The sequence below is a fragment of the Cariama cristata genome, unplaced genomic scaffold (assembly GCF_000690535.1).
Source record: "Cariama cristata isolate BGI_N322 unplaced genomic scaffold, ASM69053v1 scaffold17383, whole genome shotgun sequence".
NCBI classification, from domain to species: domain Eukaryota; kingdom Metazoa; phylum Chordata; class Aves; order Cariamiformes; family Cariamidae; genus Cariama; species Cariama cristata.
The window spans coordinates 8,643-21,872 of NW_009606839.1; the positions used below are offsets into that span (position 1 = coordinate 8,643).

General features: G+C 41.3%; 1 protein-coding gene across 1 annotated transcript in view; it reads left to right on the forward strand.

Moving 5' to 3' along the window:
• TRMT1L (tRNA methyltransferase 1 homolog (S. cerevisiae)-like) overlaps window positions 1–9,978 on the forward strand; it is a 16,323-nt gene extending 6,345 nt beyond the window's left edge. The window contains exons 6-15 of the mRNA XM_009696514.1: window positions 716–836; window positions 1,907–1,986; window positions 3,069–3,315; window positions 4,259–4,471; window positions 5,723–5,913; window positions 7,276–7,354; window positions 8,111–8,277; window positions 8,951–9,010; window positions 9,421–9,547; window positions 9,663–9,978. Coding sequence (XP_009694816.1) covers window positions 716–836; window positions 1,907–1,986; window positions 3,069–3,315; window positions 4,259–4,471; window positions 5,723–5,913; window positions 7,276–7,354; window positions 8,111–8,277; window positions 8,951–9,010; window positions 9,421–9,547; window positions 9,663–9,978 — 1,601 coding nt within the window. The remainder of the gene's footprint in view (window positions 1–715; window positions 837–1,906; window positions 1,987–3,068; window positions 3,316–4,258; window positions 4,472–5,722; window positions 5,914–7,275; window positions 7,355–8,110; window positions 8,278–8,950; window positions 9,011–9,420; window positions 9,548–9,662) is intronic.
• The last annotated feature ends 3,252 nt before the right edge of the window (window positions 9,979–13,230 follow it).

Sequence of the window (13,230 nt, forward strand, 5' to 3'; positions counted from 1 at the left end):
AGTCTGTGTATTGGAAGGCACTGAGGGATAGGCAGGCTGAGCGCTGAAAGGTATCTCGTTGATAGCTGACAAATTTTTCTTGGTTGTTCCTGGGTAAATTTTGCTCCTGTTAGACGGAGGATAAATTGCTCAGAGGAATGACATCATGTGTGTACAGCTGTCAGATCAGAAAGCTTGTTTTGCCACAGACTGCTTTATACAAAGCTTAACAGCTGATATTGTCCCTGTGCTTGTGCTGTCTATATACACTTCGTGAAGCTGTTTCATAACCGACAGAGATTAGATCAAGGATTCCGAGGCATTTTTGCAGTTCATTGATATACATTCAGGACTATGTTAATAGGGTTTTAATTAATTAGCCATGTATTATGTTTGAACGTGCAAAACAAACATGCTACGCCTCAGGCTCAGGGGCTTGCTTTCTTAAATTTGAGTGGATACAGAGGAGCTCCAACTGAGAAACAAATCTGATGTTTTATGGGAAAAAAATTGTGGGAGAGCTTGATCCTTATCTGCCACTCTTAGGACTAGAAGATAAATTGTTGCCTGCTTTTTTTCCCCCCACATACTTGTTAACTGATTGTGTGCTAGCTGGATTATAGCGTAACCCAGCCTTCTTGCTCTATGGGAGTAAATTTTCCATTTCATTTGTCAAATGTGCTAATGTTAATGTCAATTCTCACTAACTCTTTCCTTCCCCCACAATTGCTTCTAGTTCCTGCTCCCAAGTCTCGTGAAGTGCTGAAAGAGTCAGCCACAGATGTGCAGGTTCTTCCCAACTACTCCACACCTCAGAAAACAGATTCCTATTTTAATCCTAAAATGAAACTCAACAGGTAAGAGAACAGGGAGTGGGAGGATACACCAGAGGGGTGGTGAGTTTGTAGTGAAAAATACTCATGTGTTTTGCAAAGCAAACCCTGCGAAACTTTTGTTCAGAGGGCAGGAGAAACATTTTTTTATCAGAAAATGCTTCTTGACAAGTAATATTTAAATCCAAGAACACTATATGGGAAATATTGTCATTTCTGAAGCAATTATTTTTCTGTAACGAGTAGTTTATGGAGAAAAACAGGATTTGAAAGGAGCACACTTGAAAATGAACCTCACTGGATACATGTAAGATGTTTCTCTGTGAAGCTCTGCAAGATACTACGGATAGTCACTGCTCTCTCTAACTCAACGGCAGCATACCTGTAATTTATAGTTGTCATATTCTAGGCCTTTGTCTCTTAAGACTCAGATTCTCTCAAATGTCTTCTCATTATTTGCATTAAAAAAAGATGAAGGGAGAAACATTGTCTTTTTTTAAGGAGAGTCTTAAATGGCATCTGTACCACAACTGAAAGGTGTGAGCATTGACACCAACGCATGGGACTGCCCTTCAGCCCCTGCTGACCCCACATGTTCTCGGTGCTGTCAATATTTGAGGTTCAGGGTTTAAAGTTACCTCAGGTACGTCTGTGAAAGCGAAGGCATGCCTCTGAAGAAGGCCATTGCGACTAAGGCTATGGCCATGTCGAAACAGACAAGGCCTGTTCCTCAACACAGTGGAATTTCATTGCTCCACAGTAATTTCTGACATCTTTTTAAACACAGAGCCATTAGTAGGGTACTATCAGATCATGCCAGGAAACTAAGAACATTATTTACTTTTGAATGCTAGAGCCACTTTTTCCAATGACAGAGTAACTGGTAAGTTGATTCAGGATCTTGTCTTGTGAATACCCTGCGGTGGAATTAAACTTTTAAGGATAGTTGAGGTTTTTGATTTACAATTCTTCCGTGTAAAGGGTAGAGTTCAGCTTAATGTTCTAGTATTATGTGCAAGGGAAATAAATAAGGAAAAGGAAGGAAAAAAATCTTCTCAACTTCCTTACTATGACCATTCTTTTTTATTTTTAAGGCAATTGATATTCTGCGCACTAGCTGTTCTAGCTGAGGAACGTAAACCGATAGAATGCCTGGATGCTTTTGGTGCCACGGGTAAAGTCAATTTCTTTAATTTTTTGGCTAATATCCAGTAGTATGAAGCTGCAGAAATCAGTAGCTACTGACATTGCGTATTCAAAAATAATGTGAAGCGCACAGTAATTTTCTTCCTTAGGCAGGCAGTCATTAGCTTCCGTACAAAAAAAGCCAGCCGTCAAGAGCCTGGTAATAGGCCTTTAAAAAAAATTGTAAATAATATTAAATCAAAGTTTTGTAGTCTCCTTAAAAATCGGTTGCCTTAATGTCCATGAAATGGCATCTTCCTAAACTTGTGGCCAGGGTCACGGATCTCTTGTGACTCCACGGCTGTGGCATTTGGCTGTAAAATCAACCTACAGTTTAAAAATGGTGACGGATCCAAGCCTCTGTATCGGAATAATCACTTAATTGATTAAAAAAGTTCTCAACATGAACTAAATGTAAAGTAGTTACATCAGTGTCCATTAACCATCTGGAACAAAAATCTGAAGCGATCTGGATTGCTGCCTCGTTATCAGCCAGCTACTGTAAACTTAGGGTCGTTGTTGAGAACAGCAGTAACTGCTTAGCATTTTGCATAAAAATTCTTGACAATGAATTTATCGCCATTCTGAACTCAGCCAGACTTCACAAGTGCATCCTGTCCGGCACTCCTACAACGGAATCATAGACTTTACTACGGAAGTCGGCAAAAAACACTTGGAGGCAGCCTAAACATCTTCCCAGTACCTATTCTTGTGGTAGTGCTTTACAGTGGTGTGTCACGGGAGTCTGTCTGCTACACCGGAGTGTTAAACAAGGCAAGGGGCTTTCCTGCAGCTTGTGAGTCCAACTTGCTGCCAAAATCCCAGGTCTTTCCATCGATAGCCCCAAGTATCGTACAAGAAGGTGACAAACAGACCGTCCCTTTACATATCCCATTGTCACTCTGTGCTGACGCAGAAGGTCGCCAACACGTTTTTGCAGGAACGTGAGAAAATTTGCATGAGACACACTTCTGTATTATGAGCATTTAAAAGGATGATTTTTTTTTTCTTAGCGAGTTTAGCAACCCAGAACGCAACTCCTTATTCTGTCACGGTTCTGTCTTCCCTTAGGTATAATGGGATTACAGTGGGCCAAGCATCTCAGAAACTCTGTGAAAGTTACAATTAACGATTGTAACGAAAATTCTGTGACGATGATTCAGGAAAACTGCCATTTAAACAAAATGAAGGTGAAACTGAACACTAAGGAAGATGAAAACCATGAACCTATGGGAGATGGAGAAGAAAATACTGACACCATTGAGGTGACAAAAATGGATGCCAACGTTATAATGCATTTGAGATCATTTGATTTTATGTAAGTGTTGAATGTTTCTGTTAATAATTTCCTGGTTTGATACTGACACACCCCACCCCATCTCCCAGTATATGATTATTTGGAGAAGTTGGAGTGAAAGAATCAACCAAGAGTCCCCTGGTATTTTAAATGTAATTCTGTTGTCCCAGAAATAGTGTAGGCACAGAACTTTAATCTTAAATGTCTGAGAAATCGCTGGAAAAATATTAAGCCCTTCTGACATCCAGAATGGACTGTAAATGTACATGAAAATTTTAAGCCAAACTATGTATTTTTTTAATAACTTCATTGTCTGATGAAAAGAAATGTCAAATTAGTCTTTTTTTTTCTTAAAGCATTTATTTAGTTTCAAATTCATACCTTTGCAACTTATTGTAGGACTTTATTGCATCTCTTATTTTAATCCATCTTGCAGCACATTCATTTTCTGCATTAGCCTAAAGTAGGCTAATTCTTCCAAGTTGGGTTTATAGATGCGTACATTCAAAACCTATACAGACATCAGAATAAGTGATTGGATTTTTTTGGTATTGATTAACATCCAGATCTAAGCAGCAGGTATTCAGGCTGAGAATTAGGCTAATTATTTAGTATGTGAACTGGAATGCATACATTTGAAGACATTTTGGGTTTGAGAAGTTTCTCTTTGTTTTAAGGATGAAGGTAAGCGTCGGGCCAATATTCTTGTAACCTGAATTAGGTAGTGGGTCAGGACACAAAAAAAAAGTATTTGCTGGCTTTGTGGTGATGTGTATTTTCCAGCACAGTGCTTCCCTGGCTCTCACAATTTGACACTGAGAGGTGTGCTGTAAATTTTAGTCCCTTTTCTTCCTTTTGTTTTAAATGCGACCAGAGGTGAAGATTATAAAATAGCATTTTCCTCAGTTTAAAGCTAAACTCGTGAGCATTTATAGATACTCAGTGGTACTTCCTTTCTTTTCAGCCATCTGGACCCCTTTGGAACTTCTGTGAATTACCTGGATTCTGCCTTTAGAAATGTGAGAAATCTTGGAATCGTGTCACTGACATCCACAGACATCAGTTCTCTGTACGCAAAGGCGCAACACGTTGCTCTGCGTCACTATGGATGTAATATTGTCAGAACAGAGTACTACAAGGAACTGGCAGCCAGGATAGTAATTGCTGCGGTGACAAGGTACTGCTAAATCAGCTCAAATTACGGTAAAAAGAAAATTATTAGCGATAAAAAACTTCACATTGCTGCTGTAGGTTGTACATGTTCAGTGTCCAGAACTCCCTAATTCTAGAAGTCAGACTTCTTGATATGAAATTAATGTTTCATATTTTATGTGTGCTGGTATGGGATAATGTAAATTTTAAACTAAAAGACTGGGCAAGGTGAACACGCAGAAATAGGATACGGGTTTGGGACAGTGGGGAGGGCTGGTAATAGAAAAAGGAACACCCAGGCTTGCCTGTCTGCAAGCTCTTTTATTCCTCTGTCAATGTTGTCATTTTAGTGCTGCATAGGACTTTGTAAATCTTAATTAAGCTGCTTGAATGGCTTCTAGCTAAGCGTTACAGTTAGACTTGCTTCAGTGGAAACTGGTTTTCACTTCAGATCCTTGTGCTTGAGGTTAAAAAGATACATGTAATTACTGATGTGGGAAATTAGTCATTTGCATATAGGTATTCTTAGTAAATTCGGCCTGTTGAATAAATCAAGGCACAAAACCTGGTCGCTAATTGGGGAAAAAAGATACAGGCAAGAGAATGGGACAACCGCTCAGGAAAGGTAAGGGATGAAATAAAGCGCGCAGAGGTCTTGAGAATGCCAGAGCAAAACCACCAACACGAATATGTTTAGATTTTACTTCTCTATCTCCCTGCGTATGCGAAGCTGTTCCCTGCAGAATATTCGTAGACACAGATAATGCTGCTGAAGCAAAGTTTTAATTGCATTCTGGGTTACGTGCTCCAACTCCAGACCCTAAAGATTTCTTCTTCCTTCCCAATGCTTACCTATTCAGGAACTGCTCATTTACCTTCCCACAGTCCTCCTCCAGTTAACATTTGACGGTTTACCGTCACGTGTGTCCCTCTACGTTTCTGCTTTCGCGGATTTTCACTTCGTTTGTTTAGATTTTTTGTTACAATATCCTGGCCAAAGGTAGGTATTTGGATAGAAAGACGATGCAGATGGCAGAACAGTATTTCTAGATGCGATAAGAAGTAGTAAAACGAGATTTGCTTAGCCTTGCAGGAAGCAGACACAACTAGGTGCTCAAGAAACAGAACTTTTTCCTGCTCACTTCCTTGGATCTTTAGTATCTCTTTCTAGAAAGTAGATGAGCTCAAGAATCTCTCGGCAAGTTCAGGCATCCGTGGCAATCTCAGTCTGCTGATTTCAGTACAACGTGGTTTTGTGGTTGTTTTTCTTTCGTAGAGCTGCAGCTCGCTGTAACAAAGGCATTGAAGTTTTACTCGCAGTAGCGCTAGAACATTTTGTTCTAGTAGTGGTCAGAGTTTTAAGGGGACCATCTCCTGCGGATGATTCAGCAAAGAAAATAAGATACCTCATCCATTGCCAGTGGTGTGAAGAGAGGATTTTTCAGAAAGAGGGTAATATGGTAGAAGGTAAATGGATTTTCCTTTGTACTTCCTAGAAGATCTGATTCCTGTATCACCGTTTCGTGCTTGTTTAGGCCTTGTTTATATTTACAACCCTTTAGTAAAGTAATAATTCCCTTTAATATAACAATGAACGTATTGTATGAGGTGGAGAAGGTACCGTGCTTTGCGGTAGTGGGTTAGATAAGTTGTCTGCATGGATTTTCCTGTCAATATCCTGGATTTGTTTCTAGACAGGAGATAATTCCAACTAGTTGTAGCTGCTGAAGCTGCCAGGATGCCCAATACACCCGTGGATCTGTCCTTTCAGTGAAGGGCAGGAAGAGTGGAACAGCCTTTGCTACCGTTCGGTTCCTCCAGGCAGTGGCAGCTTTGATAGATTTGGGTGTCAGATTGCTTTTCATTTCCGTTACCTGAAAATGTAGCGGACTAAACAGTATCGCTTCCCCCTCCGACGAGGGTGTATTCTGCCTGGCCTTGGGCAGTATCCGTAAATGCCCGATGGAGATACCTCGCTAGGCGTGGTAGGAGAGGGATGCAACGTTCCTGTTACCCATCTAACACGTGGTGGTAAATGAAGGCGTCGTCGAGGTTAAAAACCAACTGCTTGTGGGCTGTCTCTGTACAGGAGTTAGCAGAGGTAGAAGACAAAAGTTAAGCTAGGAGGTAGCTACTAGCCAGATGGTAGCCGGAATGAATATAACGGGAAAAACCTTCTTTTGAAGGTACAGGTTCTTGGCTGGCTGACTACTAACTGGTGGTGTCTTTGAGTGCCCTGCTCAACATCAGGTGCACAAGCACGAAATGAGCTTGTTATTAAAAAGATACTAAAAAAAAAAAAAAAAAAGGAAGTTTTAAGAACAGGAATGAGTAACTGATAAGTACAGTGTTATGGTAGAGATCTTGATTAGTAAATGAATTGTTTACTTCATACCTTAATTGCAAGCGAGCTGATTTACAGCTTAGAAAACTGGCAGGTGAGCTGTATTTTGTAGATGTAACTGGCTGATGTCTGAAATCTTTTTAATTGAGATTTACTGTTAACTTGGGACAGCTACTGCTGTAAGTGTAGGAAGGCTACCTGAAAGGTGCCAAGAAGCACAGGAAGTGTTGTGGCTTTTTTTTTTTTCCTTCCTTCAATATTTTAACAATGATTAAAGATCAAGTCATCAATCGCTAAATTCTCATAAGCAGTGCTTGGCAGAAGTGACGTGTGTTGGTGACGGTGTCACGCTTCTGCTGTTGCTTGCCCTTCCAACTACCTTCCCTGAAGTAAGCTACTACTTCCTTATCTATGTCATCTCCCTCCAGTAAAGCAGGCATTGCTGACGACTTCAAAACAACTTAAACCCTGTTTGTCTGTTGTAGAAAACCCTTATCAGCAGCTGCCTTGCGATTGTCATGGCAGTATGCCTGGGAAGACAGCAGTAATTCTTGGTCCTCTCTGGTAAGTACAGACCACAACAGAGCAGCAGAGAATAACTGAGGTTGGAAGGACCTCTGGAGGTCCGCCATTCAGTCGTGTAATAAAAATGCAAGTCTGCTGGATATTGCAGTGCTACAAAAGGTAGTACAGCAATTGGGAGGAATTCAGGAAACGTTTAATTGATTTGAATTTAAGTAGGGTATTCACTTTGTGCTTTTGTTCGTAGAGTTCAAACCAGTTAATAAATAATAATAAACTTGCAATTTCATATTGAGTGGAACTTAGGAAGTATGTCCTGCACAGGGGAACCTCTAGTTGCCAAATGTTAAGCAACACTTTATACTTGTGGAGAATTTCTTTAAGTAAATCCTTACATGTGCTGACTGTAGTAAATAATACACTGCTTGATAATTAATACTTAGCCTTTTCTTTTCTGAGAAACAGGAATAAATCTTTTAACTGTTTCAAAGCGGTATTAAAACCAGTTAACAATTGACAGTACCTTTCTGGTGGGGGTTAAATGATTTTCTCAACATAGTAGGGCAGAAATAAAATTACCATGTTCGAGATCGTGATCTTTTTTAAACACAAGACCAATGTTAGTGTCATTGCAAACAAAGCAATTCAGTATCGCCAAGTGAAGGACACAGCCTGACTGCAGCACTTCCGTGTAACGTAATTGCTGATCAATTTGGGCAAGAGATTTTTAGAACTTTTAGAGCAACTTTTTTGCTTTCATGAAGAGCCTTAACTTTTCACTTGTCTTGCATTTCATAGGTCCGGAGCCCTCTTTAACACTGGATTCCTCAGAAGAATGCTGTTTGAGGCTGTCCAGTACGGTTTGGATGAAGCTCAGCCACTTTTGAAGACACTAGTTTGCGAAGCAGAGTGCACAACTTTAAAACATCTTTCTACCCATAGTCCTTATGATGAGAACAAACAAGGTAAGAAAAATGACAGACCGTTCTCAAAAAGGACTGGCTTTGTGGTGATTCGCAGAGATGCTGCTCTTTGGTAACCTCCTAGTAACAGCAGCTAGTTAGTACGGTATACTAACTGTATCCATAAAATGAAATGCAGCCTGGGACTTGTCAGCTCTTGTCAGATGACCTTTGGTGCCGTACAAAGAGGAGGGTCTGTTGGAGGCAGAGCGCTGGATTTAGACATCTTTTATCAGTATGACGGATCCTAAACCAAATCAGTGTAACGCAGACAGGTTGGCTGCCGGGAAATCCGGCACGTTCCCTGAAGGAGGTGGAAGTATTACGTGTCTGTTAGTTCTTTGGTGTATCCCGATCCCGGTCTCGACCCGAGAGCATGTGCCGTTAGGACTGCAGCTGTCATGCTCTGTGTACTCCGCAGGGATTGCACGTCAGTGTGCCAAAAGAAGGGGCTTTCTGTATGGGAATGCTCTTCTATTAAATGAAAGTGTATTCTGAACATCCCCTCTAAATTAAAGTTACTGAGTTAGTAAGGAAAAGTTACCCATATGTGTGCTTCTTCCTACACTGCCTTTTTTAGCCCAGAATGCGGTATTTTTCTTTCTCTTTAACCGAGGCATTTTGCTATTTTACTGTCTTACAGTAGAATTAATTTTGACTTTTAATTGTGTTCCAGAAGAGTGTGGTGTATATATTAAAACACCAAATACTTCCGCAGAATCCTACTTGGTACATGGTAAGTAGATTGCTTTGGTGGAGCTCTAGCAGTTTCAAATTAAACTATAGTTTAAGCGATGGCTAAGCCAACCTAGTCTTCACGTTTGTTTATTTTTTTTATACTTAACCATAGCGGTACTCAGGATTTATTTTCCCACTGTACTGATTTTACTTTACCTTCATCCAGAATCACATTCACTGGTAAAAGCAGAATGCTAAATACTCTGTGAAACTTTCCTGACTGAAAATAGCATGTTAATTAAATTCAGGCTAGATTTTACCTCTGCAAAATAGTAGCTTATAAAAGTAGACACAAAGGCGTAGTTGCTATGTGGTGTTTTTTTGGTATGTACTGTCTTTGGCTTCACTGGCGTTTTTTGTGGTCTCGTGGAATAGTCACTGGTTTCGCTGGCATTTTTTGTGGTCCAGGAAAAAGAAAAAGCGACGAAGTGATTCGGAACGCAGCCAAGCGACAGAAATCTGAGAACAGTGCTGAGCACCCTGCGTTTTATTACAATATCCACAGACACAGTATTAAAGGAATGAACATGCCAAAGTAAGGGCTTCATTTCAGTTCTAGTCTTCTGTTACCGTGACAACTGATACATAATTGGTATCGAATTAGTATTAACTCCTTTTGAAATGTTTTGTTTGGGCTTTTTTTTTTTTAGGTTAAATAAGTTCTTAAACTATCTCTCTGAAGCTGGATACAGAGTAAGCAGAACCCACTTTGATCCTATGGGAGTTCGCACCAATGCGCCCTTGGCCCAATTTAAGACTATTCTTATGAAGTACAGCACTCCGACGTACGCGGGGGGGCAGGCAGAAGGCCCTCTCCATCTACCCGAAGACATCCAGGCAGGAGAACAGGTTCAAGCCGCTGCAGACGGCAAGGCGGAAGATGCTGAGTTTCTGGAAGATGAGAAATCTGGAGTCAGTGCCACTGTGCTTGCAAAAGACTACCCTACTTGCTGTGCAGCTGATTAATGCAACTCGTTTTGTTCACAGATCAGGATATTACAGACTTGCAAGCACGCCCTGTTCAAGTAAGCCACTACTTCTTCCCAAACTGGATTTTGCAAGTTTGAGTTGCCTGCGATTTTAATTTGAAAAGGCGTTTTAGAATTATGTAGCAGAACTTACCCCTGATCACAGCGTCGTGGGGTCAAGGTACTGTTACTGTGAGAAGGTCTCCGAGACAGTTACTTGCTTTTACGCTCACATCCACTTTTCACACAGGCATTGTGGCTGCTCCCGAGTCTTTGTTAAAGCCTTCTTGCTAGCCAGAATCCAGAAGGGCGGAGGGGGCCCAAAAGTCTTACGCATTTCTGAACATGAGGTTAATGTGAAACGGAATATTCCTCAAATGAATCATTCCTAAAACCTGACTGGTCACAATTCAGAGAGGGGTCATGTTAAGGTGATAAAATATCACAGGATAAAAGGCGATCTCAGGTTAAGCAAGCTAGAAAAGTCCTGACTTGGTGCACTTTTAACTCCAGATCACACGTGTAATGTGGCATTCAATTCTGTTTTCGTAGTTCTGCCTACAAGCAAGGACCTGACCCAAGTGAGAACAGAGAGGACTGGTTACGTGGCTGATACTGAAACTTCTGTTTATAACCAAACTTTAGTGAATTGTGTTCGTCACCCTAGGTAGTTGGTTGTTCAGAAATTACCCTTGGTTGTCTACTGCAAAAAGGAACAGTGATGAGGCACCACAACTTGAAGTTCTAGGTGAAGTTTTGCTACGAATCTGTCAATACTACAATCTTAGCTGTGAAAAAGATCTCTTCTGTGAACGAGCAGAGAGATGCTCGGTGTTGGTAGTTGGTTCTGGTTTCCTTAAATATATGGCAGCATTCCAGCCAAATAAGCTTGACGTTGTCCTTTCTTTCCCCCAAACTTTGTTCACATACCTCTGTACATTGATTTGGGAACAATTAAGTTACTGCCTCTTACACCATCTTAAATTCAGGACTGCTTTGGTAATGAGTTATTTTCATTCTGCCCTAATTAATTAAAAAAAAAAAGAGACTACCAAAGGGATAATAGATTGCACTTCAGCGGTGAGACAACAACAAACCGAGTTTCCTTCAAAAATGTAGTGCTTATAGTTCTTTTCCGAAGATAACTTGGGATCACACTGGAAAGAGAGACACAAGTTTGCGTGTTCCCTAATTTTTTTTTTCCCTATGTGGAGAGACTGTTGGAAGGCTTTGCTTGCAGGTGTCATGCGGCTCACATCAGTGTTAATGTAAATGGGATAGAATCAGTCACCAAGGTGGTTCACTGGAGCAAAAGGGAGTGTTCCAATTACACTAAAGTAGGCTAAAAAGAAACTTTAACTGAAACCTGTTGTGGGAAACATTTGTGATTACTTCTGCAGCGCCTCCTGAGTAACAGAAGGTACTGTGAGTCTTTTCCAAGTCAAAGCAACTCTCCCTTGGTGGTTGCAGCTGGGCAGGAGGGGCAGAGAAAGGGAAGTTCGGGCTTGCCCAACAGCGTGACCCAAAGCTGTTCTGATCAACTTGGGTAATCTGTATTGCCACAGCTGGCTCTTACAGCTGTAGAGAGTAAATAAATTAGGATAATGGCGGCGGTGGGGGCAAGGTTACTGCTGATTTGCTTTAAATTCTTAGAGCTGGCTGATGCTGTCGCACCAGGCGTGAGCTGATACTTGGCGTAGTACTTTAGCCACTATCGCTAGTGACAGCCCTTCAACGTGCAGCAAGTCTTTGTGGGATCCAGGCGTTACCGCAGGTGGCTGGTGCTGAACAGAGAGAATCGGAACTGATTAACTGCTGGAACCATCAAGGTATTGAAATCAGTATTAGGTTATCAGCTGATCAGCAAGCTGGAGGACAATTTTCCCTCATCCTCTGGTGTTTTAAGTTTTAGGATAGGATCTAGTTACCAGCATGGGTAGTACAGTGGCACCTCTGATGATTTTTAGCCGAGGGACATGTCCACCTCCCTGCTGCAGACAACGGAGAGTAGCTGCCCATGGGCATATGAGCTCTTGGGGTGTTTTCTGTTCATCTGTGATCAAGGGAGGCTTTAAAGGAGCTAAAACTGTTTAAAGGCAGCTCTGAAAATCAGCTTCAGCACAGGGAGCATCAGGAGCACAGGCAGAAAGGGCCCTGCTTCCGCACTCAGAGAGTGCTTACGTTCAGTACACCTCAAGAAACCCGACTCTAAGTGTACACAAGCATTCCCCTTAACTCAAGGTGCATCCTTCTGGTTAGAAGTTGTAGTAACTGTAGAGATAAAACAAGGAAAGGAACAAAACTTTGCTTGTTTTTAATCATGTACCTCAACCCAAGTGACTCATTACAGTTACCCTATGCTGTTCTCTACTGAAGCTGCTTAATGCACGGTTAAACACAACCAAAGCTGCTGGGTTTAACCCGAGCGCTGTCAAAATCCTTCATCCGGTTTCTCACGCTACGGGATCTGACGCGAACAGCAGCGCCTGTGACAGCTCACAGAAGAGCTGCCACCTTCTATGTGCCTATTTCTCATTCAAGGCAATTAACGGATGGAAGTTCAGTTGGTGTCAACGGCCTGTAGCCACGCTTGGGGCCAGATGACTGGGATCAACACCGGTGGAGGTCACCTCCACCTCCTCACCCTTCCCTCCAGACAACCACAACCATGGCAGTGTGAACGACCGAGCAAAAAGAACTGTCCAAAGGGTTTCTTTTCTGAATTGTAAGAGGAAGCAGCACTGGAATTGCCGACAGGATGTTGGTAACATTTTTGCTTTTATTGTCAATTTGAGAATTTCAGTGTGACTTTAGTTGGCTACTAGAGCTATTAGGCTTACCCGTACCTAACACACATTATGTACTTAAAAAATTACATGGCTTTAAAAGGTGGAAGAGTAAATTCATTTTGAAAATAAAATAGTTTATAGCACTAAAGAGTCACAGTGCAATCAATGGTTTAATCAAACAACTACATTATATATATAATATTTAAAGAACATAAATATTCAGTAAATTCACTACAACATGAAAATAAAAGCTTCACATTCTCCCACGCTTTTTAAAGAACTGGGGACAAAGTGACAGACAGCTCCTAGACAGACTGCTCAGCTTCACAAACACCTCTCTTGCTTAAGGGACTGGACATGACCTCAGCTATCACACTGGGAAGGGTATGCTGCGACTAATCTAGAAGTTTCCCCATAAATTTTTAAAGCATTTATAATCATCGCGCCCTCCGCCCCCCCCC